Genomic DNA, 27995 nt, shown 5'->3' with positions numbered 1-27995 from the left:
GTCACGTCACTGTCAGTCTGTCATGAATTTATAAACAATCAATGTGTCAGAATCCGTCTATCAGATTATTGTTGTTTTATTGAGCTGAATCATCTGAATTTAAAACTTAATCTTTAATTGTAAAAAATAATGAAACTCGACTAAAATATGTAAATTTTAAGTTTTTACGCAACTTATAATTAACTGAAAATGGTTGGCCATTTGATGTTGATGAAAATGCTGCATTGTAAGCGGGTTCGTCAACGGAATAAGAAATTCAGATGTTCTTCTAGTGATGACATAGAACCTGAGCAGGGGTCTTCTGGGGATGTTTCCGTGAAACAAGAACGCGTTGACAATGATTCCCAAACTTGTAGAGTGTGTCTCAAAGAAGGTTTAATACCGATTTTTGGTTCAAATGGAAACGAAGATTTTGCGGAACCACTACGCATGTTTGGTGGCATAGAATTCCATGCAGACGACGAATACCCTAAGTACTTGTGTCAGTCATGCTACGATCTACTTCAGGGTGCGATATTATTAAGAAAAACGGCACAGATATCGGACGAGCGGCTTCGGCGCCCATGCGAATTCACAGAACACGAAGAAAAGTTTAGTGATAATGATAACCATGATAACGATGACCACACAGAAGATTTGCACATCCGCTATGACTATCCAGAACAGAAAGCTTTGAAACAAGATGTATACAAGTGTAAGAAATGTAATTTAGATTTTGATACCTTCAAAGATTACGCTGATCATAGAATATCCCCTGAGCATGAGAATATGAGGCATGTGTGTCATATATGTAAGAAATCTTACACAAGTTTATATTACAAACGACATATGGCTCTGCATAAACCGGAAAAGTCATATATGTGTGATATTTGTGGCAAAGAATTCATCGTACAGGGTCAGTTTACTCGGCATAGACTGACCCATTTTTATGATCTTCCATATAAATGTTCCGTATGCCCTTACAGAGGGAGGTTTTCGGAGTCCCTAAAAATGCATATGAGGTCACATACAGGAGAAAAACCATATCAATGTTCAGCATGTCCGTCAAAGTTTGTGAGCAAAAGTAATCTTAACAAACACATGTGGACGCATAAAACTGACCATGATTTCAAATGTGAGGCGTGTGGTAGGGGGTTTTACACTAAAAGAAGCTTAGAACTACATTTCAAAGTAGATCACACAGGTATAAAGGACCATGTGTGCAATATTTGTGGGAAGGCATTCGGGTATCGAAAACAAATGATGAAACATCAACTTAAGGTACATAAAAGAGAGAAATTCAGGAGTGGGAGATTGCCATTGTATTTGCAAATTGAATCTAAGGCACACCGAACTGACCAAGAGAATCAAGATCCATGTTAATTTTTGATATAAAATTGCACAATTAGTATAAGAATAATTAATTATAAGTATTAAAGAGTCATTATTTTAAATTTTATTTGTTTAGTAAAGTAATATGTTATGTATGATCTTAATATGTAAAATGATCTGTTAATGTTGGCTTGTTTTTCTCAATTAGTGTCTTATAATCAGAGGTAATCTGGAATGAAGCACAATTAAGGCAAATAATTATATTGTAAATAAAACATTTACAGTAATGTGTATTATTTGGTAATTAGATAAAAAGAACATACCTGACACCTTGTTATCTATTTTCATTTATAAAAAAATATTAAAAAAGTCATCCCTTTGATTGACTTTTTATACTAATACAAAGAGAATATAACCACCTTGAAAAAGTGATATACATGTAAGCCAACCAAAGTTTACTACCAGCAAGAGCAAGATGGGACTTCGTACCCACCGGTCTGTTATATGCTGCATCTGCGTTTGCAATATAGGGGGTGGGTAGGGATTATTCGGGTCTCGAGGGTACCCTCTTTGTTCAGGCAAATTCTCAAGGGAGTGAATACTCCCCGGATTTAAAATATTCTTTCATAATAATACAATATTATTAAATAATATTATAATATAATGAGACAACATTAAAATTATACCAACCCTGCTGTTTAGCGAGGGGTAAGTTTACTACCGTGCCAATTGCTAATTTAGTTAACACAACATATTTCAACCATTTAATTTTGATACAAGTGCAGTTCCATTCCCAGCTTTGGATTGAGATTGGATAATTGTAGAGGCGATTTCTTCTTAACTACATTATTTTTTTCAAGTGACTATTTATTTGTGTAGCAATAATATCTTTGGTAAAATTAAAAATGAAACAACGCCATCTACAAACAAAACAGAACTTTACTTTTGAAATCGGAACCGTCAATTTCAAATAATCATTTATTGACATTTGTAATGCGAAAACATCAGATCAAAAAAGTCAAATACAATAAAGAAATCAAGTAATTCATGGCAAACGAGGCAGAAGAAACTATAAGAAAGCTCTCCACTCACAAAGGCGTAGTCGGTATAGTCGTGGTGAACGGCGAAGGTATACCCATCAAAACAACTTTGGATAACCACGTCTCCGTGCAATACGCTGGTCTTATGAGCGCGTTAGTGGACAAAGCAAAAGCTGTTGTCAGGGACCTAGACCCTTCAAATGACCTAACGTTTTTAAGAATTAGAAGCAAGAAGAGCGAAGTAATGGTCGCTCCCGATAAAGAATTCATTTTAATAGTCGTGCAAAACCCTGTTGAATGACGAAGGCTTTGGCTTTTCAGTAGATGTACGAATTGTCTGAAAAGTTCTAATTTTAGATGTATATTAATTTTATTGTATTCATGATAGCGTTTTTTGTTCAATAATCTTAGTTCAATCAAGTTAATTGTTTAGTAGCTGTTTATTATATTTTTGTTGGAATAAAAACTATTTTAGTCATGATCATTATTATTTTAGCTATTTTTGTCATTAGATCTCCGTCACTTACATGCAAAATAATAAATTAACGTTATGGCGCAACGTTATGGTTATTTATTTCGCCATGTATCAAATAGGTCCTGTAATATGGCGCGTCCACTTCAATCTTAATCTTTAATCTATGGCAGCGTCAAATGGTGTTTATTATAGTTATGTTCTTTGAATGGTGTTAGACACCATATCCAAAGCATAGTAACTTCTCAAGGGTAATCGAAATAGTGGGATGTACCCATAGCATTGTTGCTATGATAAATTTTAAGTAAACATTGGTTAGGGCGCTTTTACCGTTGCACTTGTTTACGCCTGCTTGTGTGTGCTATACACATATTCCACACACACACCTTCCGAAATACGTCATATGTCCATGTCATTATATATTTTTTGATCATTATTCATGTCCACTTAGCAAATTGTGCACAAAAATAATAAAGTAAAAGTCGATGACCCCGGATATACCCGTGTACACCGGGCGGTACACGGACTTATGATATTAAAATCACCGTGTACCATTAGCGTGTATCATGAACTTGTGAGAATGGCAGTTGGCATACGTTTAGTTTACTGGTCATAGACAATGAATAACGCAACATAGTTCACACTGTTACAGAAAAATATCATCCTACCGTCAATAATAATAATTATTGTGTCAATAAAAGGTACACTGTCAACATTCACATTATCGATATTATGTGTGCAGTTATTTCAACATTTATGAAACGATAAAACACAAGGCGTTTACTCGCGCGACAAGAAATGCTTTCTTGTTATGTCGATTATGCCTGTAATATATTATATTGTAATAACTTCTATAAAACATAAACTTTTGTCATCATAACATACACGGTTGGAGTCTCGCTTTACAACAGTTTCAAATAAAACAACATAAATAAAGTCAAAACATTTATTTCAAGTTTGAGAAACATGTAATGTTTCACACACCAGCACTCATTTCTCACGTCACTACAATTAACCCTAATACTGGAATGGTTCACCAGCCCCTACCCCCACGGTTACCAAAACCCCTGCCTCTAAAACCACCTCTATTACCGAATCCCCGTCCCCCAAAGCCTCTATTCCCGAACGAGTTTCCATTACTATTGCCTCGGAAACCGCCTTGGTTTCCAAACCCGCCTTGGTTCCCAAAGCCCGGGTTTCCGTTGCCTTGGTTTCCAAACCCGCCTGCAGCGTAACCACCGCTAAAACCCATCCTGGGACCGTTGGTACCCCATCCTCGTTGATGAAAGCCACGTTTCGGTCCATCCGGTCTGTAAACTGGTGTGGTCGTCTCACGACGTATGTTGTAGTCGCCTGCGTCCATTACGCAAAGCGCCCTTAGACAATTAACCACCTAAAAATTGAAAGAAATTATACTATTTCCATTTCTTTATTTTCTCGATGACATCGATGCCTACGAAGTCGAACCATGAAACTTTCTACCAACTTCACAACATAACTAAATGCATTAGGCGGTAAGTCCTCCCTTGTTACTTTTAGTTTAAGGTATTTTAAAAATAAAATAAATATATAACCGTAACACAACACAGGCACAAGGTAGTGATAGCCTAGTGGTTAAGAAACTCGGCCTCTCGATCGAGGGGTCCAAAGTTCAAATCCCAGGCACGCACCTCTGATTGTTCGAATTTATGTGCGTATTAGAAATTATTTATCACTTGCTAAAACGGTGAAGAAAAACATCGTGAGGAAACCTACATACCTGAGAGATTTATTAAAAAAAAAACTCAAATCTATGTGAAGTCTACCAATACGCACTTGTCCAGCGCGGAGGACTATGGCCTAATCCTTCTCATTCTGAGAGGAGACCCGTGCCCAGCAGTGGGACAATAATGGGTTGATGATGAACACAACACAAACCAACCTTCTGCTCGACAGGTGTGAAGTTCAAAGCGGCGTCTGGTTCCGAGGCGGCTCGCTCGACCAGCTTCTCTATAGCTGGTCGTAGCGCAGTCACCAGAGCGGCGGACCGCGGCGACATATCGAAGTTCAACCAGTTGTCCAAACAGACCACGTTGTCCACCTGGGGAGTAGAGATATATATTATAGTTATTATTACACATAAATAGTTACGTTCGTCAATGTATACAGATTAAATAATGTTTTAAAAAAAATACCGTGATGTAAAGGCATATTGGACGATCAGGTTCTATTTTTAGGGATCCGTACTCAAAGGGTAAAAAGAGAAACCTACTACTAAGTCTGCATTGAGTGCCCGTCTGTCCTTTCGTCACAAGGGTCTATCTCTTGAACCGTAATAGATAGACAATTGAATTTTTTATTATATGTTTTACGGTGGCCGCTACAAACTACAAATACTCAAAATAATAAAAAAAAAATGGTGGTCGCTATGGCGATTACGAGCATTGTGTTACACGAGGTTTGAGTATCACTGGGAGTGCCAAAGCCACTTCTAAAGATGCGTAGCCATGTAATAACGCGAAGTTCAACTCCTGGTGACTAGCTGGCCTACCGGTGGCCACCCTCACACACTCACCCACTCCACCTTCCTGCTGGCGAACAGCAGCACGTGCAGGGGCGCCACCATGGTGGTCTGCTTGCAGCAGATGGCGCGCGTGCGGACCTTCTCGCCGAACACGAACAGCGGCGATGCGAACCTCTGCTCCAGGTTGCTGCAGTTCACTGATGTCTTGTGCACTAACGCCGGTTTGCCTTCGGTAGTCAGTACCTGGGAATGATGTAATCATTTATAAAATACATAGTATTGTACGCGCCAAGTACTAGTCCGCACTGAATATAGATGCGAGTCGCGTCGCAACAGCAAATTGTAGGTATTAGTGGGACGAACACAGCGCGAGACCAGGCACCCTCCGCTGCTCTCGCCCACACTACTTTCTACACTCACATCCTCACACTAGGATTCCGTGTGTCGTGGGTGCTATGCACACACACATAGACAAATACACAAACACCCAAACCCAGAAACAGAAATCTAAATTAATAATTTAGATGTCTGTCTGGCCGGGGATCGAACCCGGGACCCTCAGCGCGTCAGACCGATATGGCGATCGCTCCGCCACGCGGGTCGTCGTCTAACCTATATAACATGAGATTATAGCTTTGACGTTGGTAAAACCCTTTGTGGTTCGTCTTCAGAAGCAATACCGTCACGATTATTTATCCCTGATAACAGTAGTGTTAAGTGCTGCTGTGTTGCGATTTACGAGTGTGGTAAAGGAAACGTCATAACTCAACGTATAGTTCGCGCAAAAATGCTAGTCCGCTCTGAACATAGAAATGAAACCCTTCGCCATAGCAATTTGTATGACTACACCTGCTCGCAACAACTTCAGAGCGAACTACCAGTTTGGCGCGGACCATAACTTAGTACTCAGGGATAGACCGACCTTATATAATCATAATTGGGGTTGTTTACAGCTGTCTCTGGGCGGCAGTAGCCACTTACCATCAGGTGGACTGCATGCACGCTTCCATGTATTTTTCCCCGCAATATAATAAAAAATAGTCTCACATTTTTTGGGTCTAAATGTTAAAAAAAATTGTGACATTTTTATACATAATTTCTAAAACGCTATCTACTCACAGCCCCACAGTAGGATCCCGTGTCGTGGGTATCATGGACACACGCGAACACCCAGACCCAGAAACAGAAATCGAAATATATCATTTATATATCTGTCTGGCCAGGGATCGAACCCGGAACCCTCTGCGCGTCAGACCGGTATGGTGATCGCTCCGCCACGCGGGTCGTCTTAGTTATAAAAAATATAACTTACCCGTCTCTTGCCCTGATAGAGGCACACATTAGGGTAGAGCCCCATGCACATCAAAGCTATAACTGTGTCCAAATCTGGATCGGGCCCATTGGGGTTCCAGCGTTGCGGCACACAGCACTCCTCGGAGAATCCTATGGCTGTGGTTAAGATATCTGTAAAGAATGGACACTAAATTATAGGTTAACCTATATATTTTATAGGTTGGTTGTTTAGAAATATTTTAGGTGGTAGAACCCATTGTGATTCGCCTCCGGCGGTACCACCTCCACACCTGTTTCTACCTAATTACATCAGTGTTAAGCGCTGCTGTGTTCTGGTTGAAGGGTGTGGTAAGGGGTAGCGGCGTATCTGTGGCCTGTCTCAGGTAGGAATCTAATCCTATCTGGGGTTGATTACAGATGTCCATGGGCGGCAGTAGCCACTTACCATCAGGTGGACTGCATGTTCGTCTGCTACTCCTATATTATAAAAAAGAAGGGGGCCCTGCCAAAAATGGAATGCTGTGACCAATTTTACATAGTTTCTACTTGAAGCCGATCATCGATGCATTGCCACTTCCGAGGTCTTACATGGTCACCTCATAAGCCCACACCCTTCCACCTAAACGTTAAAATACTTAACGCTACAAATAAGTACGGCGGTGTTACCTGTGCGGCTGAACTACACCTTAGACTTAGACAAACTTAGACTTTCGTTATTACAAATATCTTTAGAAATGTAAAAATTAATTGTAATTTGTATTGTGTCTCTTTTGTATTAACTGTAGCGGAAACAGGGGGCGGAAGGGGCGGTCCACCCGGTCTTTGGGGGCCCCCCGAAGGTAGTCAGCGAAAAAAAAATGTCGCCAAAGTCAAACCATCACTGAAATACGTATTTGTCGGCGAATACTACAAATACGTATGTACTTACAAATATGTATGTACTTGTACATACATATTACACATATTACTTGTACATACATATTTGTATGTACTTGTACATACATATTTGTAATTTTGTGAAATAAAATTAACTTTTTAAACTGGGGGCCTCATTCAAAATTTCCGCTCCGGCCTCCGGTGATCTTAGTCCGCCACTGTGTGTTGAAGCCTTAATGACTATATGACCAATATTTACTTGTAAGTTGGTTTTTAGCCTCATAAGTAACACGTAAGGTTGTCTGCTGAACTCCCTTCCACTCGCACCACCTTATTTCAGCGTCGTCGCCTTTAGCGTGCTCTCTTTCCCACATCTGAAACAGATAGAATAAGATAAGTAAGTAACATGAAAATAAAACACATGAAATACGAGGAGTATTTCATGTGTTTTATTTTCGATTTTAGAGGGACAGATGTAAAATAAGAAGATGTGTGTTAATTATAAATTGCAATTTTTTAAATTGCATTTTATTTTATTTTTTAATTTGGATATAGTCTAAAGTAAACTCTTTAATAGTACATAGATGTTAAAAAGATGGAGTTTTCATTTTTGACATAATGTTCTAAAATAATGCGCGATGCCCAACGGGCTCTACCCTGCGGGAGCAGTTTTCGCTCCTCCCACAGTGTTTACGACGGTATGGGACCACACATACCGTCGTCCTTTCCGGGGTCGCTTGCTGGACGGTTCGAGCTCCCACTCTTGCCGCCCGCAACCCCGGAAGCCCCCTTTTAGTCGCCTCCTACGACAGGCAGGGGATACCGTAGCCCTATTTTAGTCCCGGAACTACAAGGACAGCCCAGAACGAAACCCAGCACCATTTTTTTTTCATATTTATACTTAACGATAAGGCAGACGGGCTGCCTGATGGAAAGCAGTCACCGTCTCTTATGGACATTTGCAACACCAGAGGAGTCGCCAATACATCGCCAGCTTTGGAGGAGAGCTCTTTTTGATCCCCTTTTGAGGAGCCCCATGTCATAGCGCTCAAGGAATAATTCCTCAGGAGGAAGTTCATTCCACATCTTGCGCGTTCGTGGCAAGAACGTCCTTGCATACCGAACCGTGGAGGACTACCACGAGTCCAGTAGGTGTGGATGGACCTTCATCCTTGGGCGAGTGGCGCGATGGAGGAATGGTGACGTAGGCATCAATCAGGTCAAATAGTTTCTTAGAACAGTGCTCCGCAAAGTGTGTACCGCGGCACACTGGTGTACCGTGATCATTAGTTGGTGTCCCGCGGGAAATAAGGTTATCTTATACAATTATTTAATTAAGTAAGGGTAAGTAAGCGTTTTGTTTCGTTCATCTAATTCTTTGGTTACAATAAATATTTATTAATATTACTTAAAAACAATTTTTTTATTTGTGGTATACCTCCAAAAATTTTAGTTTTCCTAGATGTACCTTGAACACAAAAAGTTTGCGGAACACTGCCTTGGAACACTCATCATTGTGAAGCCGGTAGTATTACCTGAAAAGCGTTCAACATAGCGACATGGTCGGAGGCCCTGTCGCCGGCCAGGGCCCGCTGGTGGCCGGACAGCCGGCGCCGGCCCTCCACCACGAAGATCTCCGGGAAGGTGGTGGAGTTGGCCGCCATCGTGGTCAGCGCGTCCCCCACGCCCAGCACGAAGCCCAGCACCATCATCTTGCCCAATCTCGGTTCTGGAAATTAAGCATTTTCCTTAATCTTATATATAAAATTCTCGTGTCACAATGTTAGTTAGCATACTCCTCCGAAACTGCTTCACCGATTTTCACCAAATTTTATATGCATATTTAGTAGCCCTGAGAATTTGATACTATCTATTTTTCATACCCCTAAGTGAAAAACGTTGTTTACCCTTATCATTTTTTTATTTATATAGCAACACAATGTTTGCCGTTTCAGCTAGTGTAATATGACTTTTTTTCAATCGGGCCAAGTAGGACTATGTCTATTGTCATTGTAAAAATAAAACTACAAATAGTTAAAACTATAGTATAAAATAAATATTAATATAAGTTATGCATTGTTTATTAAGCTGAGTAACTGAGTAACTCAGCCAAATGTGTCGAGGCTAAAAAAACAAAGATGTGCTATCTATTTATTTTATTATAACTGTAACACACACATATACATTTACCTGATATTTTAATTTGCATAACATTTCGATGAAGAATGTTCCAATATTTAGAGATGATTTTTGATTTAAGAAATAAAAATCCAAATATACATAAGCCATAGGTACATGCTCCCACACACAGACGCTCACATACACTCAATAGCTTCCTCCCTCCCTTTCTTTCTCTCTATAGAGATATGACAGAGATAGCTATGTCCTTCTTTCTCTCTCTATCTCACTCACAAACACACACGCACAGACACATACATACTTCAATTACTACAGAAAGTCTTACCGATGGGCAACTTGGCCAGTATAATGCCAAGTGGTGTCAGAGCATCTGTAGAGTCCAAACAGCCCAGTTCTCGTAGCAGCGCCTCTGCCTCGATCACGACGTCTAGCGGCGGATGTTCTGGCGCCTTCGAGAGGAAGTGGCTATATCGTTTTCTCTCTCTCTCTCTCTCACACACACACACACAAACACAAACACACACATACATACATACTTCAATTCCTACAAAAAGTAATCCGTACACAAAAACAAACTCACCAATGGGCAACTTGGCCAGTATAGTACCAAGTGGTGTCAGAGCATCTGTAGCGTCCAAACAGCCCAGTTCTCGTAGCAGCGCCTCTGCCTCGATGACGGCGTCTAGCGGCGGCGGCTCTGGCGCCTTCGAGAGGAAGTGGCCGATGTTACCCAGCCGCAGGAGTTTGATACTGGAAATTATTAAGCAATATAAGTAAATATTAATAAACATTGTACAACTTTACATAGTGGCAAGCAGTGATAACCTAGTGGTTAAGAAACTCGGCCTCTTGATCGAGGGGTCCGAAGTTCAACCCCGGCAATCATCATCATCAACCCATTACTGTCCCTCTGCTGGGCACGGGTCTCCTCTTACAATGAGAAGGATTAGTTAGACCATAGTCCACCACGCTGGCCTAGTGCGTATTGGTAGACTTCACAATACCTTTAAGATTTTTTTTTATAAATCTCTCAGGTATGCAGGTTTCCTTACGATGCTTATCTTCACCGTTTTAGCAAGTGATAATTAATTTCTAATACGCACATAATTTCGAAAAATCAAAGGTGCCTGAAGATTTGACCCTCGGACCCCTTGATCGAGAGGCCGAGTTTCTTAACCACTAGGCTATCACTGCCATAGTATACATTACCTTAGCGCAAGTTCATGTAGCGGAGTCCTGAACATTTCAGCGGTCTGGTGTTCTTCCAGCTTGTCGAAGCGCGCACGGGAACACAGCGTGAAGCATACACCGGGACGAACTCTACCCGCTCGCCCTTTGCGCTAAAACAACAAAAGCAAACATTATATTATTATTTTATGATTTTATTTATTTTTGTTTTTTTTTTATAATATAGGAGTAGCAGACGAGCATACAGTCCACCTGATGGTAAGTGGCTACTGCCGCCCATGGACATCTATAATCAACCCCAGATAGGATTAGATATTCCTACCTGAGGTCGGCCAAAGATGCGCCGCTACCCCTGAGGACTAAGCTGGAACGCCTCGGAAAAGTCTGTCTCCCTTACCACACCCTTCAAACCGGAACACAGCAGCGGTTAACACTGCTGTTATTAGGTAGAAATAGGTGTGGCGGTGGTACGGCCGGAGTCGAGCCACAAATGGTTCTACCACCTTCAAATATTATTATATATTTGTTGAAATGAAGTTTTATAAAAGTGCTTGTGGTTGGAGTTGATTGGCAAAAATTGACATATGGGAAAAGCGTTACACACCTTCTTGTAACTCTGCCACCGTTTCTTCCTTTCATATCTTTTTCTATTATACATCTCGCTCTCTCTCTCTCCCTCTCTCTCTCTCGTCTGTGTGTGTGTGTGTGTCCGTATGCGTGGTAAGTATATGAATACTTATGCAATGATACTACCCATGGACATTTTGTTAGCCGACTAGGAAAGTTGAATGGAGGCCTCCAGTGTAAAAAGTCTGCGTGTTATTCGGTGACCTGTTTCTTCGCTGCCTGATACACATTTCATAGATTGTTTGGTTCTGACGACCTTTTAGCCTTTTAGCCTTTAGCAACTGTGTTTGGAGGCCCCTCAGGATGGGGGGCTCAGGGCGGACCGACCCCTTGCGCCCCCTTAAGCCGCTAGAGCATGGGACAGTCACTGTTATAAGACAAAATTATGCTAGGCAAGTTTGGCGAATGTATTTCGAAACTCAAAGAGCTCAAATGTTACGACAAGAACATGAATGTAAAACCTAAGACAGTTCGTAAAACTGACAAATGGGATAAATTCTTTACACCTCACCTGTTCAAGGTTCGTCCTACTGGCCCACACCGTAGCGTACGAGGTCATGTTGTTGTGCGACGTGAACAGTTTGATCTTCGCCTTGCACGAGTCTATCACGTACACCACGTCGTTGATCGTGATCGACGTCTCCGCTATGTTCGTTGATAGGATGACCTGGAAGGAAATTTGGTTAAATGTATATTTATATTGAGTTTTGTGTTGATTGTTTACGTATTTTATTTTTATCTAGGTAATAAACTCATGTTTGTATTGATTCAGCTACCTTATTTATAACCATAAATTTGAGCAGCTTTTTACATACACGTTTGAGCGCTGATCGCATTATTTTTAAGAGTAGTGCCTTACAGCAACTAAACGCAAAAACGCGATGCAGCATTAATGTAGTCGCTATAACGCACCTTTATTATACGGCGACAGAGTGTAGAACGGCGAAAGAAAACATTGCAAAGACACCTGCAATCTGCATGTCATCATGCCATAATAAGGATTTTAACAGTTGGATGCAGCGATCACATTCCACACTCCGCACACGTTGAAACGCCGGTTGCAGCTACTTTCGTATGATGCAACAACTAAACGCACAAAACGCATTAATGCAATTGTTAAAACGTGCGTTTCACTTACCGTAGTCAAACGCAGCGAGTCGCCAAAACGCAATGAAGTAAGTCGCCAAAACGCGATGCACAACGATGCAATCGCCAAAACGCGAATCGCTAAAGACTGCACGTATTCTAGGTCGATATATGGTTTGCTAGCTACCTTAGTGATCCCGGGCGGCGGCGTGAGGAACACCTTCCTCTGGTCCTCCCTGGGGATCTGGCTGTGCAGCGGCAGCACCAGGTACCGGCGGCCGTCGCCGAACTGTCGGCTCTGCTGTAGGTACTTCATCAACGCGAAGATCAGGTTCCAGCCGGGCAGGAACACCAGGACAGCACCGTCGCTGCCCAACGAGCTTATGTGGACCAGGATCGCTTCTATCAACTCGAAGCTTAGCTGAAAGATTTTTTTATGTTATGTTATGGGTGTGACGACCCGCGTGGCGGAGCGGTCACCATACCGGTCTGACGCGCAAAGGGTCCCGGGTTCGATCCCCGGCCAGACAGATATCTGAATGATGAATTTAGATTTCTGTTTCTGAGTCTGGGTGTTTGTGTATTTGTCTATGTGTGTGTCCATGGCACCCACGACACAGGGGATCCTAGTGTGGGGCTGTGAGTGTAGAAAGCGTTTGTTTGTTCATGTTCAATCCTATATTTGTCTATTTGTTCATATTAATTACAATAGACATTATAAAAACAATGTATAAATAATGTAAATGCGCCAAATTGCTGCCCCGAGTCAAGTGCGAATTGTCTACTAACTACTACCTTAATTTTAATAATGAAGTTTTAAGCTTTCTTCATAGGAATTAGATATACAGGGTGAATTTTTCAAACGGGCCTTCAGGGCCAAATCCGAAACTATAAGGATTAGCGAAAAATGCTGAAAGGAGTTACGAGGCCGATTTTGATAAAAACTAAAACTGCATCATTAGTTTTTTAAAATATCTTTTTCCCTAGCCGGGAATCGAACGAGTTCATTTTAAAAAAAAAAATACACCCTCTATATTATTCCACCATCTGATAGTGTCGCTTATAAGGATCAAATTCTGGGAAGTAATGTTATGTGACAAATTATAGGAAAAGGAAAATTTTGAAGAAAATACATATTTTTCCATACATTGCCATACTAATCCTTAAGGATTATACATAACAAATGATTAACGTGTAATTCCTTAGAAACATACGTAAGTCATACCATTGAAGAATTTGTTGGTTAATCAACTAATTATTCGATGTTATAACCGTGACATACGGCTTAGTATGAGTAAGTAATAGTTTGGCAAGTAAATTACCGCCGTTTTTAGGATTTATTTTTTAATAAAAATAGATAAGTGATTAAATAGTAAATTGTTATTGTTTGTTGTTTATAACTACGTTTCAACAGTAAATATAATTTTCTATATCTCTTTGTTTAGTTATCACTCGGATTTGACTCGAAAAAGACATTCTCGCAAATTGTCAATTTTACATCTGTATTAAACGAAACTCCGCTCATAGCAAGTGAAATCTATTATTATGTCCTAAAAGTAACCTTAACTAAGTCGGACATAAAAATATAAATTCTTGAAGAATAAAACGTCCATTTCGAATGATTTGAAACATTAAGCCAAAAAATTGTTAATACGCGAAATGTTTAAATTGATGAATGGCGGGAACTTAACTGCCAAATTAATATAATAAAATATGTATTTTCTTAAAATTGATGCTTTCCCTTTAGTTTGTCATTTATCATTACTTCCCAGATTTTGATCCTTATAAGCAACACTATCAGAAAGTGGAATAATATAGAGGTGTATTTTTTTTCAAAATGAACTCGTTCGATTCCCGGCTAGGGAAAAAGTTATTTTAAAAAGTAATGATGCAGTTTTAGTTTTTATCAAAATCGGCCTCGTAACTCCTCTTAGCATTTTTCGCTAATCCTTATAGTTTCGGATTTGGCCCTGAAGGCCCGTTTTAAAAATTCACCCTGTATATACTAATATATAAGACATCTGCCTTATATTTGCATTACATCATATTGAAGCAATATCTTCAAAATATTTATTAATTTTATTTCAAAATATGTGTCTATTTCTTAGACATTAAAATATAAAATTCCAAAGTCTTTTCTTTACATGCATACATATATTTTTTATTAAATGAATGATTTTACAAAAAGTACTTTATACCTCAAAAAATAAAATCCGAAATTTATTCTAAAAATGCAAAGTTAATTCAATATCAAATGTTTAACTCACATCTTTCTCTGACAACTTGGACATAGTCTGAATAGTCTGTTGGGAATAGTTGCTACCCAGCTGTGCATTCTTATTCAGATCTTCCTCTTGTTCTTCAGTGCCATCTGTGGAGCATAACATAGCATATTAATGTTGACTCCAATTAGATCCAATAAGATTCCTATTTTTTTTTTATAAATAATAACAAATGATCGTGCAGTTTTACTGATGGTCAGTGTCAACTGGATATCTATAATCAACCCAAGATAAGACTTAAGTCTTAGGTGCGTTCGGCCATAGATAATTTTCATCTGACTGAGTTCCAACGCCGCGGATAAGAAAACTGCAAGTATTAATTATTTAGGTGGAACCCTTTGTGATTCGACTCCGGCGACACCAACGCCACACCTATTTCTACCTTACAACAGCAGTTGTATAAGTAGCCGAACTCAGGTAGGAATATCTAATTCTATTCTGTTTACGCATGTTCTTGGGCGGCAGTAGCCACTGACCATCAGGTGGACTGCTCTTCCGCTATACTCCTATATATATAAAAAGTATAGGAAATTCGACAATGTGCTTACAAAAAAGGTGGTAGAACTCTTTGTGGTTCGACTCCGGCGGCACCACCGCCACACCTATTTCTACCTAATAACGGCAGTGTTAAGCGCTGCTGTGTTCCGGTTTGAAGGGTGTGGTAAGGGAGACAGACTTTTCCGAGGCGTTCCAGCTTAGTCCTCAGGGGTAGCGGCGCATCTGTGGCTGATCTCAGGTAGGAATATCTAAGCCTATCTGGGGTTGATTACAGATGTCCATGGGCGGCAGTAGCCACTTACCATCAGGTGGACTGCATGCTCGTCTGCTACTCTTATATTATAAAAAAAAAAAAAAAAAAAAAAATCTCAAATACCACATCAAAAATTAGATACATCGTTAATAATAACAGACCTAAATCTACCAATTAATCAACATATAATCGAACTGATAAAAAACCTACCATCATCATCATCATCCTCATCATCCCTGGTATTATTAGCTTTCTTGCCAGAAGCCTTCCGTTTCCGCGTGTCCGGGGGAGGCACGAACTTGGTGAGCTCCACGCAATCCTCCAGGAAGTACTGGTTCACTGGGTATGTGCGACCGGGTACCTGGGATAGTATATAGGTGTTGTGAGATAAATGGCCAATTGGTCAAGTGATGACTTGGTAAACACGTAAAAAATAATGGTTTTATAAATATAGTGAAATTATTATTATTAGGGATTATGTTCGTCTGGTTTCACTTTTTGCCATTTTTATATATTTCATAAAGGAAAAGTTTTTACTATCAAATTACTAAAAAATATATTTCCATAAGCAATAATCCTCTTTAAACAACGACTACAATTACTGCTTACTTAATTAATTATTTACTATTCAAATCACCTATGACTTTAATAATTAAGGCAGACCAATGAACAAAACTTTTTAAATATAAGTTTTCTTTTGTATTCATATTTATGTCTGTATAAATAAATAAATAAAAAATTACAAATAGGTTAGGCATATCGCAGACATTTACAAATGAATAGATCTGCTATAAGCCCGAAATAGATACACCTACTACAGGTCAACTTTTAAAACTGGTTTTCAAGCTACTACAGTTCTCAGCTACATTACTCAATCTATATAATACTAATATTATAAAGCGGAAAACTTTGTTTGTTTGATTGTAATGAATAGGCTCAAAAACTACTGGACCGATTTTAAAAATTCTTTCACCATTCGAAAGCTACATTATCCACGAGTAACATAGGCTATATTTTATATGAAAAATATATTTGATAAATAGATTTTGAGGCGGTACAAAGTTTGCCGGGTCAGCTAGTAACTCATATAGACACTAACTAAAACTCACCTCAATAACGGGACAGTTCCCGAAATATTCAACAAAGAGCGTCGTATCGACTGTGGCCGACATGAGAATAATTCTCAGATCTGGATAAGTGTGCGCCATGTCGCGGAGCAAGATCAACGCAAAGTCCGTATCGGCGTCTCTTTCGTGCACCTAGAGAGAGAAAGAGAGAGAGATAAGGACTATAAGTATGTATGAAAAAAATGTAGTCTTAAAAATGATATTATTTCCTTAGTTTGTCATTATTGTCCACAATTTGGTCCTTATAAGCGACGTTATCTGATAATGCAATAATTCAAGGAATGTTTTTTTCATTATGTTTAAAATTAAATCATCCGATTTCCGAACAAGAAAATCGTTTTTTTTTATCTAATGTTGCCAGTTTTATGTTTCAATTAAATAATACATTTTTTAATTGTCATCAAATCAAGCCATGGGCCTCGTAACTTTTTTCAACATTTATTGCTTATCTTTATGATTTCGGAATTCTTTAACTACCCACACTTGTAAAATTCACCTTGTATGTATTAAGAAACAGTAACAAAAATAAAAATTACATACTATTTGTATTATGATACATAATTATAACAAAAATCAAAGTAAAGTTTGAATCTAAAAATATCTACCTCATCAACTAAGACATGGCTGACTCCACGCAAACCACCTTCCAGCTTCCTCAGCAGCACACCAACAGTGCAGAACATTATGGACCCATAGGGACGAGGTAGAACTGACTCGAAGCGCACCGAATATCTGTTATAGTTATTTTTTTAGATATAGATTAAAGTTCATTCACATAGAAATGAATAAGATAAATGCATCTCTATAAACATTCATTGCTATTGTAATTATTTACACATATACAAAACTACGACGTAACTATAAAATTAGAAATTATTTTATATTTACGTCGTTTATATCCTTAAAATATTTGAAGATATCATGAACAACAAATAAAAAATAAGGTAAAATACTGCATTTTTTTGGGTATAAAAAACACACATACATAATAAGTACTCACTCATGTATATTATTTACACTATATTAAAATAATGTGAAATCACTAATATGACAACTTACAGCTAATTAATAAATTATTAATCTTATGCCTAACAAATATCGAATTTTAACAAGTTCGCATATTAGAAATTATCAAATTTCTATCTTTCTTTTATCAAATTTATATATTTGTATATTATTAAATTTTTATCTTAAACGTTAAACTCTAATATAATAACTTACCCGACACTATTCCCCAATTCCTCACAGCGCTCATTGGCAACCCTTTCAGCGACGCTTACAGCTGAGATACGGCGGGGTTGTGTAACGCATATATTAGCCCAGGCGCCTTGACCGGACGCCACGTAGTCGTCTAGGATGAATTGACACACCTGAAAAAATAATTACGTAATTGTTATTACTTTTTTTTTCACTTTTACCTTCCTTCTCCTTTTATTATATGTTCTATGCTATCATCAATTTACTCCTTAAACTTCACTACTTTACTGTTATTTAAAACTGTTCTCTTATTTTAACCCTACCTATTTTTACTCATCCTTACTTTTACTCCTCACCTTAAGGTTGACTGGAAGAGATCGCTGATTAGCGATAAGGCCGCCTATTGTATTGTTTTATGTTTGTATGTTTTCTTTATTATTTCATATTATGGGTACAATAAAGTATATATTATTATTATTACGTAAATTTATACACACACGAAAATTCTCACACGCGCACACGTACAAAAACACAAGAGTCTACAGAAGTACACAAACACATAAACACGTACAAGTACACGTGTTTACCACATTCTTACGTCAGAGATCATACAGATACATATACAGAGATGGTATACATAGAAAGATATTATATGATAAAAGAAAAAAAAATTGCTTGTCCTGGTGGAATGGGCTACATCTGTAGTTAGCAAAATTTCTGATGGATAGACGATCTTAGTCAACTATACTTGCCAAGTTTAAATTAATATGCTTCACACACCTTTGATATTTTTCATTATAACACACTTATATATTTTTTTTCAAAATTTTCAATTAACACAGTAAATAAACTATTATAATAAACAAACCTGCGTAGTCTTGCCACAGCCAGTGTTGCCTCGTATAATAATAACTGGATTGTCGTTGACGGCTTCCATTATTTGTGAGCGCATAGCGTATACCGGCAACTGTTCTCTTTCACGCACACTTTCCTGCAAGAACACATAATTATAATACCTATTGCAAATTTGTCGATAGGTGTGGAACAGAATAGTGTTGAACTACGGACATTGTGGATACGATATTAAGGATATGGATATAGGAAAAAATATTATATTAATTTCTGATACGATTACAGATATGATATTACGTGCGTAAATGTGGAATGAACTTCATACTGAAGTATTCCCTGAGCGCTATGACATGGGGCACTTCAAGGGGGGTGCAAATAGGGCTCCTTCAAAGCCAGCGATGCATTGGAAACTCCTCTGGTGTTACAAATGTCCATAGGCGACGGTGACTGCTTTCGGTCAGGTAGCCCGTCTACCCTTATTGTTAGGTATACATATGAAAAAAATCAGATTATCCAGTTTTCTCATTAAATTTCTATATTATTTTTGTGTCTGCTTTAGGTACTATTAATTTATATAAACAAATAATTATAATTAATTAGCAACTAAAATAAATAACTATAACTTTATCCAAACTAAATAATTAAATGACAATTAATGTGAAGAAAAATAGTAAAATTCAATTTACCTGGTACAGTTGACTGTTCTGACAAATGTCGCGGTGATGTTTTTCTAAATCACTACTGATCTCGTCTAGGCTCGTAGTTGCTAGAGGTCCCTCATCTAAAAATATAAAATATATGAGTTAATAACTATAATGATATGGTAGTAGGTAGTCTCACATTTTTTTTTCATTGATAGTGACTTACATAAAGTCACGTGACTTCAATTTATATCTAGAGTATTGAGCATTATTACTTGCAATAATTTTTTTACTAAATTTAGTATGTACATATAACATAAATTTAGCTGCAATAGTACATGATGTTACGCTTGGCCCGGGAAGGAAATTTGAATGAAATTACAAATGTGTAATTTCGTAAAATCAAATTGTAATTGTAATATTGTACTTATTCGCAGAATAATACGTATTTCAGTGATAGATTGATGCCTGCGACCTTTATTTTCCGCAGATTTATACACATTTCACAGATTGTTCAGTTCTGACGACCATTTTCTAGCAAATGACATATCGTATACCAATATTTTGTCTATGTGAACATTTCAACTGTTTTTTAGTTTTGAAGGGTTAGCAACTGAGTTTGGAGCCCCCAGCCCTTCCGCCCTTCCTCCCTTAGTCCGCTAGAGACAAGTATTATAATACAACAATACCAACCAATGTTACAGCCGGTCCACGCGTTCCAGTTGGGCTGCGGCGGCGACCACGACACCACACCAGAGGGCGTTGGTCTCGCCTCCCTCATCTGTCTCACTCTGTCCACTTGGAGGAGGGTCACTACGTGGGAGTCCTCACCCTCTTTCGGAGTTGCGTTGTTCACGTCTACTGGGTCTATGTCCAAATCTAAAATAATAATAATATTTTTTTTAATTGAAACAATATAAACAAAGGTACAAGTGTATAATGGAAAACAGAGGTCCATATCATATTATACCTTACAGACTAACATATAGTATATAAATATATAATTTAATTGATATTTAAAAAGACGTATGTGGTAGGAGGACGTGGTGGAAGACGAAGGTGGTAGAACCCTTTGTGGTTCGACTCCGGCGGCACCACCGTCACACCTATTTCTGCCTAATAACAGCAGTATTAAGCGTTGCTGTGATCCGTTTTGAAGAGTGTGGTAAGAGAGACAGACTTTTCCGAGGCGTTCCAGCTTAGTCCTCAGGGGTAGCGGCGCATATGTGGCCGACCTCAGGTAGAAATATCAAATCCTATCTGGGGTTGAGTACAGATGTCCATGGGCGGCAGTAGCCACTTACCATCAGGTGGACATGCTCGCCTGCTACTCCTATATTATAAAAAAAAATATAAAGTTTTCTATACTCATAATTCTGTAATAAAATTTTGAGTAGTAGTTGCTAAAGAATACAAAGAAGAATACATAGCTATGTACTCGTCGCACGCATAAAAAAAACTTAATACATAATTGAAATGTGATCCGGAAATCAAACCCAGAACTCTTTATGTATGCCAGAGTTGTTTGTGCTCCAAAACTTAGGTATATGTATCAGAGTATATGCTTGTAGTTGTATTCGACTGCATTGGCTCTCTAACTTGAGGACTTGAATTTTGGCGCGAACTATAAATTTTATATGTGAACATTATAACTGTTTGCTTCGTCTCTTTCTAAAAATTTAGTATCTTTCTTGATACGTACCTTTCAAAGTATCTTCCAATTGGCTTTCAAGTTCAGGACTTATAGCCACAGGTAATGGTTTCATGATACCTTCGGAGGATCTGAAATTAAAATAATATAAATAAACAGTCATTGGCCGCAAATTAGCAAAGAATCAATATTCAGTCTATAAATAGCTCTTACACGCATAATCTCTTTTTCAACGGAAGTAATAGCGTGTACCTGGTTTAAGGCTGTATCTACTGTATCTACACTAATAAGTTAAATCGGTATGTAATTGAAATGGGATGGAAAATAGTATTAGAACTAGTATCAAAGCTTACGTGCTTATGTATAGTCTGCGTAAAACTGCTAGTCCGCTCTGAATATAAAAATGACTCGAGTCGCCATAGCAAATTGTATGACTACACCTGTTCGCAACAATTTCAGAGCGGACTAGCAGTCTGGCGCGGACCGTACCACAGCTTCGCATGACTTTTGTACTTCTTCATAACACATATTTTTTGTACAAAAACATTATTATGACACTTTATACTAGCAAAATTTTCAAAATAGGTAATCAATTCTTAACATATTTATTTATTATTATTTATTTATATATTTCATACGATACAAACCTGTCCTTCTTAAGCGTTCCACTGAAGGCCTCTAACACACCAAGATGGTACAGTTGTCGTACCAGTGACAACGCGCAGGACTTGCTCGCCGTTTGCTTGTTCGAAGCCGTTTCACGACCCGTCACGTTACGACCCAACTGTCGTACGAAGATCGTCATCTCACAGCAGAAACTCCTGTAAATATCAAGTTTTGTTGTCATAATGCTGATGGCTTTCAATTTTTTCTGTAACCAAAAAGTTTGGAGGTGAATTCTGTCGCACCACGTCCTGAACAGTCTAAGGGTAGCTTTCACCCAGAGATGTGCGAGGTAGCTAAGTTATGTGTGATGGATGTCAAATTTACCGATAGGATCAATTGATTTTCATCGAAGGAAAATCCAGCCAAATTCAAAACTTATTGGTAGACTGGACACAAATCTATTTACCTCAAACATCTCTTGAGGTAATACACCTTTTACGTAATATTTTAAGAGAACAACTGCTCCTAAATTTTACTATTTAGTGAGCAAAATGACATATTAAACAAGTCATTTATTATATTCATACGATCTTTTACGAAGTTTTTTATGAACATAATGTTGAAAGTGTCTTATGTCATGGAGCAAGATTTAAGTTAGAAGATTGATGTTATCAAGGCGTACAGTATCCCAGATTGCTCATGAAAATATTTTCTATGGTACTTGGGTTATGACCACATCTACAACAAAGAAACTTTTAGGAAATTTATTAATGTTTTGTGACATGCAAATTATGTTTGATTTACAGATTTATTGCAGTTTATGTTGTGCTTATTAACAAATTGTCCTAAAACCTATTGAATATTTAATAGAATTTAGAATATGTAGCCAGTTGGGTAATGGTGAAAAATTATAATAACAACTTATGAATTATAAATTAATAATGTTTTATTATGAATAATAACTGTTATAAATTATAATGGTTAATAACGGTTGGGAATAATTGGTTGGTTGGTGGGTTGGTTGGTTGGTTTATGAAGCACTCGGATGAAATTATCAAAATATAGGTAATTAACTTTACTAAATTATAAATAAAGTGATCGAAAATTCGCCTAAAATTAAATGTTTTTCAGAAAGCTAAAATAGAATATTTTTGTATGCATGCATTATCTAGGAAACTTACCTATATAGTTATCCTGGAAAAGTGCATGGTTTATTCTGGAAGTGTGGCCAATCGTACCATCAGTTTAAAGAGCTCTAACACACCTGTGTTCAAAACGAAATCTAAGACAATTATTACAGTAGTCATTTTATTAGCAGGTAAATCGAAAAACAGTATTTTTTTGTTATATATTTTAATTGAGTCCTTGTTTTTTAACATTGTGATTTATTACAAAAGAGTTATTCCTTTTCTAATAAACCACGACTATTTTTTTATATAGATTTTAATAAAGGTAGGGGTTATCTCCTACTCTTATTAAAATATAACTTGGTAGTAAAAATAATACTTTTTAAAGCTTTATTTTAACAAATTTGTGACATCATTACCGCAAATATGATGAAAAAATCTTTGCAACTCAGTATCATTTAATATTTGTATTACCCTTTTTCCCCTTTGTTATATTTCAAAGCCCAATTTTTTTCCACGATATAAAATCATCGGGCACAATCAGTTATAAACCTTCAGATATCAAATAGTCTGTTTTTCTAGATATCCTGCTAAATTATTTTTAGTCAAAAATGTTCCTCTTGTCTTAGATATGTTTTGAGCTGTTTCAAAAAGCTTGAGCTCTCTAAACTGTTTGATGAATAAAGAAGCTAATCTTGCACAAAGTTGCAAAATAGGCTTCTGTCAAAGAATTGTCTGGTATAGAATATTCATATACACTGCCATATTTTGAAGACTAAGTTAGGTCTATTGCATACAAACAATTGATCTAAGTTAGTCCTCAAAAGTGGCAATGTGTATGATTAATGAATTTCATTTAAACATACTTCATGTTGGTTTCAAATGTTTGTCACCAACATAACTTTCTTTTTTATAACGGCTTCCCACATGAATCCCATTAATCTCATACATTTTTTGAGGACAGCCCACTTAATTTTTAAGTGGATTGTTTAATCAATGCCGTCATCAAATTTATCAAGTACGCCACACACACTTCCAGAATGTGTGTGAAATTGCCAGCAGCCATTGATTTTTCAACTATTTTGAATAATCAGTGGCTTATATATAAGCTATATTTTATAAATACGATACGATGTGACATATACTTACAAACACAACATGAATGATAACTAAATATATAAATGAATAGTTGCATGTGAAGTCTACCAATTTGAACTCAGCACGGTGGACTATGGACAAATCTTTCTCACTTTGAGGTCTCCATGCCCAGTAGTGGGACAGTAATGGGTTGATGGTGATAATTACCATTCATAAAAATGTTATAAAGTAGTTAAAGAAGTATTTAAGAAAGCAGTTTAAAAAATATGACAATTTTAAAACTATGACTTATATGCAATGACTTCAAACATATTAAACAAAGACATTTATTGTGAAATTTTGCTAATTAGAATGCCAATTAGAATAAAATAATGAAATAGTGCTAAATTGTGAAAGCAATGATATTGAAAAGGCATTGGAACAAATGTTTAAGTTTTAAGTGTGATAAAGGTTTTTCACAAAACTTTTGAATTAATAATATGTTAATAAGAAAAAATAAGAATCATTTTAAAGAAAGCTAATAACAGAAATGATTTTATTACCCCACACTAACATTTAGGCTTAGCCTTGTTTATATGAGAAAGATCAAATCATAAACAAACAAATTAAAAATTATGCCAATATCATTTTTTATGACTTAATAGCATAATTTTTCACCTGTACAAAATGTCTTTTCCAATTTATTGTAAAACCTTATCAATGCTCATTATAAATAATCAATAATTATAAATAAAATCAATGTATCAAATGTTATGCCTGAAATTTGGCAAACACTGCTTTTTAAAATTTTGTCAAATTTCAATCTTTCATAGGCAAAAATTGCTGAGTTTGAAAATAATAGGCATAGTATAGTAACATCTTCACAGAATAGAATAGAATATATACCAATCTTGAGAAAATGTTGATTACAGTTGATAGCAACAAAACTGGAAACCATATATTATATGGTATTTTAATAGTGTGTTCTTAATTATTAACACAATAACGTTTCTGACTTTAATATAATGAAATAAAGCTATAATAGTTGTTCAAAGCATAAAAACAAAAATTAAAAAAAACTATAAAAGGAACATTAATGTAAAATTATTTCTTATTAAAAAAAAAATAATAATAATAGATTAATAATTAATTATTAAAAAAGAAAATAAAAAAATTGTGCCTTGAAAATATCTGAACTTTAAATTCAGGCTAGATCTTTACGCTTCTTCCTACAAACCTGGTGTGATCCGGGCCCACTGCTTTGTACACATAATCCGCATTTATCTTATTCACTTGCAAGAACTGATGCAGTTTGGACTTTGCATTCTCCATGGTCCAGTTGCCGTGCAAGCTGGCGTTCACGTCCAGGTCCTCGGCTTCCTCCACATTCTTCTGCTGTTGCATCCTGTCGATGTACGTGAAGTTTCTGCTCTCGCCACCGTACGCATGGTAGGCCTGACCCATCGATTCGGGGCCAGCTCCATCCTAAACAATAAATAGTTAAAAAACATTACTATTGACATGTCACCAACTTATTGCTATAACAGTGTTGGGCTTGGGTCTCCTCTCAGATTGAAAAGGTCAGACCATAAGAAAAAGTTTTCAGTTTTCAGTTTATTATAACTATTTTATACATTTAAAAATTGTTTTTGTCATAAAACATAATAAACATACATAAGTCCTTTTAAAAGATGGGCTGGCCTGAGAAACCTTTTGTGATAGTTTTTAGTCACTTAAGATTAAAGTTCCCCTTAGTGTTGCATGCTTCATTAAGCTCCAAGATCTGACAAGATATCTATATTTGACAAAGAACTTACAAGTACTATTTAGTTTAGAAAACTTTTAGAATATACAAATTTACCTGAAAAACTGGCCTCTGCTGCTGTGGTTCATCATTCTTGTTGGGTTCTTGAGTAGTCTCTGCTCCTTCCGCCTTCACTTGGACATCCTCGGGCACGTCACTAGCAGCTACTTCCCCGGTCCTCACGAGGAAGTTAATGAAGTCTCGTGACGCATTCTTCTGCGCTTCCTTCTTCGTGACCGAGTTACCTGCGCCTACGTACGTGTATCCTTCTACTCGGACTTCGCACAGGAAGCGTTGGCGGTGTTTTGGACCTGTAGAAAATTGCTTTTTTTTTTCGAAACATAACACACATAGCCAATGCTATAACACACACAAAAAGATGTGTGGTCCACATATTAAGTGAATACTGCATAGTATTGTGCCTATACACATTTTAGACATTACATTTTTAAGGTTATATTTACGGATTATAGAATACATTGCATAAATTGTTTCTATACATTTACTTCACTGATATACTGTATAGTGAAAACTTTACGAATATATTTATTTATAACTAAAGTAGCTCAGTTATGAAATATATTTTATGGTTAAGGTTATGGTTAAAGAAAATGTAAAGGCATAATAACGAAAAATATCCATTTACCTGTCGCACGGATGTCAAATAAAGGTGCTAATGTTGGAGATTTTTTAGCGCACCAAGAATAAAGGAAAGATTTCACATCCATGATAGTTTAAGGTCCCGGCAATAGTAGATTATAACATCAATTAGCACTACGATTAAATAACTGCCGAAATCTGAATCTTTACATCGGAAAACCACATGCAAGTGGAGCCTTTTGACGCACAAAGGATGAATAATCAATAGAAAATTAATTCTAATATTCTAATCACAAAACTACGCTAAATAACAATTAGCGAGAACAACAACCGCTTCAAAATAAAAATGGAAGGAAATTACATGACAACTTGACAATGACATTTCAAGAATGAACGAATGATCGATTTTTCTCAATTTAGTCTATGAAAACTACAGACTATAATTATACTCAAAAGGCATTGAATGATGTTTGAGACAGATTATAAAAAATCTACAACGAGAATAGAATTACTTCAAAGTATAAAAAAAATCGTAATAATAGAAAAAATAGCTTGAGCGTGTTATGTTAAAAAAAGGTCAAGATGTATAAAATTATCACAAATCACTGTCCAACGTAATTAGTAATCTCAGCGTACAATCATTAAATTTTCGAAAGGACATAATAGAAAATCCACTTAAAGATATAAATCACTTTATTAAAACACACAAAACATACAACACTCATACACATCGTATATCTTCTTAGAGCATTTATCAACTGCGTAGTTTCTAAATACTCTAAGAGCTGTTATAACTAAGATAAATAAGAGTATATGAGCGATTTGTTACATTTATACTCTAGCAGACACAAATCACTGATAAATACTCCAGGGATTTCCACACACAATTAAATTCTTAGACAAACTAATTGTAACATATAATAGCTTAAACATTTTAATGTTTTGAAAAAACAAAGACTATCCAAAATAGTATAAAAAATAATACAGATAATTAATTGCATGTGTAAAACCCTTGTAACATAAAATATACTATTATATCATATTTAGTATGTTATTGCTCTTAGAATTTACTTCGAAAATTCACAGATTTTCAATGATAATAAGATTCGAAACAAATAAATACTAAAAATATAAGATATTGTGTTTAGTCAGTATCTACAATGAATAGTTAATTATGACATTACTACAGATAAAAAATATTTAAATATCATTCTGGAATTTATAAGGAACCTGTATAATGATAATGTGATAGAAAGTACATATTGATTATAGCATTTTAAACAAAATACGCGCGAAAAACATAACCCTTCCTTAGCAGTCCGGTAATAAGAAAATATGATATGAACGATATGAAAAGTTGTCACTAAAAACGTACATAAAATAGAAATAGTGGACATTCTAATATTATATTGTCGGTTTTTATGAGATGCATATACTTAGAATAAGATTGCGTCTTTAGAACATAGATTAGTAAAGATTACTCACTCCTTACAAGAAAATGTACCCAGTTTTGAGAATTGAAATAGTTGCGTAAAAAAGTTTTGCCACGTCTCCGTGCTAAAATGTCCCTAAATTATTTGAAATTTTAATTATAATTATTTATTTATTACGTAAATTACGCAGTATTAGTTATTTATTCGTAATTTTTCTCTAAAAATGTTTTTATTTGTCAAGAATTCAAAAAAAGAGCTTACTAAAATAAGCCGTTTGTGGCTTCATTCAATTTCAAGGCGGCGAAGTATCTT

General features: G+C 36.7%; 3 protein-coding genes across 4 annotated transcripts; 2 read left to right on the top strand and 1 right to left on the bottom strand.

Moving 5' to 3' along the window:
• Window positions 1-3: 3 nt before the first annotated feature.
• LOC140746324 (uncharacterized) lies at window positions 4-1592 on the top strand. The gene has a single exon (XM_073078438.1). The coding sequence runs from the start codon at window positions 190-192 to the stop codon at window positions 1360-1362; it is 1173 nt and encodes a 390-aa protein (XP_072934539.1). The 5' UTR covers window positions 4-189; the 3' UTR covers window positions 1363-1592.
• Window positions 1593-2289: 697 nt separating this feature from the next.
• Window positions 2290-2737, top strand: LOC140744940 (dynein light chain roadblock-type 2). The gene has a single exon (XM_073076667.1). The coding sequence runs from the start codon at window positions 2359-2361 to the stop codon at window positions 2650-2652; it is 294 nt and encodes a 97-aa protein (XP_072932768.1). The 5' UTR covers window positions 2290-2358; the 3' UTR covers window positions 2653-2737.
• Window positions 2738-3755: 1018 nt separating this feature from the next.
• Window positions 3756-26587, bottom strand: mle (dosage compensation regulator mle). 2 transcript variants are annotated; one of them, XM_073078411.1, is made up of 23 exons: window positions 26297-26587; window positions 25708-25961; window positions 25084-25331; window positions 21684-21857; window positions 21088-21167; window positions 20079-20264; window positions 19431-19525; window positions 18761-18883; window positions 17917-18065; window positions 17301-17427; window positions 16678-16827; window positions 15779-15929; window positions 14803-14906; window positions 12723-12956; window positions 11961-12116; window positions 10844-10974; window positions 10215-10384; window positions 9031-9224; window positions 7755-7869; window positions 6639-6790; window positions 5378-5569; window positions 4745-4903; window positions 3756-4216 (listed from the first exon to the last, which is right to left on the bottom strand). In XM_073078411.1, the coding sequence occupies exons 1-23, from the start codon at window positions 26376-26378 to the stop codon at window positions 3857-3859; spliced, it is 3786 nt and encodes a 1261-aa protein (XP_072934512.1). In that variant the 5' UTR covers window positions 26379-26587; the 3' UTR covers window positions 3756-3856. The 2 variants fall into 2 exon arrangements, with proteins under 2 accessions (XP_072934512.1, XP_072934521.1); XM_073078420.1 differs by lacking the exons at window positions 25708-25961; window positions 26297-26587 and adding an exon at window positions 22824-22906 and having other exon boundaries at window positions 25084-25123.
• Window positions 26588-27995: the final 1408 nt, after the last annotated feature.

Source organism: Epargyreus clarus, unplaced genomic scaffold (genome assembly GCF_041222505.1).
Source record: "Epargyreus clarus isolate Ecla_fem2 unplaced genomic scaffold, WU_Ecla_fem_2.2 ptg000002l, whole genome shotgun sequence".
Taxonomy (NCBI): Eukaryota; Metazoa; Arthropoda; class Insecta; order Lepidoptera; family Hesperiidae; genus Epargyreus; species Epargyreus clarus.
This window is presented reverse-complemented; position numbering and strand designations above follow the sequence as displayed.

Coding starts and splice junctions, on each gene's coding strand:
- LOC140746324 (XM_073078438.1), top strand. CDS start 190: ATGGTTGGCCATTTGATGTTGATGAAAATGCTGCATTGTAAGCGGGTT.
- LOC140744940 (XM_073076667.1), top strand. CDS start 2,359: ATGGCAAACGAGGCAGAAGAAACTATAAGAAAGCTCTCCACTCACAAA.
- mle (XM_073078411.1), bottom strand. CDS start 26,378: ATGGATGTGAAATCTTTCCTTTATTCTTGGTGCGCTAAAAAATCTCCA. Junction 25,962..26,296: donor ATTTGACATCCGTGCGACAG/GTAAATGGATAT, acceptor AATTTTCTACAG/GTCCAAAACACCGCCAACGC. Junction 6,791..7,754: donor GGCTAAAAACCAACTTACAA/GTAAATATTGGT, acceptor CATTCTTTACAG/ATATCTTAACCACAGCCATA.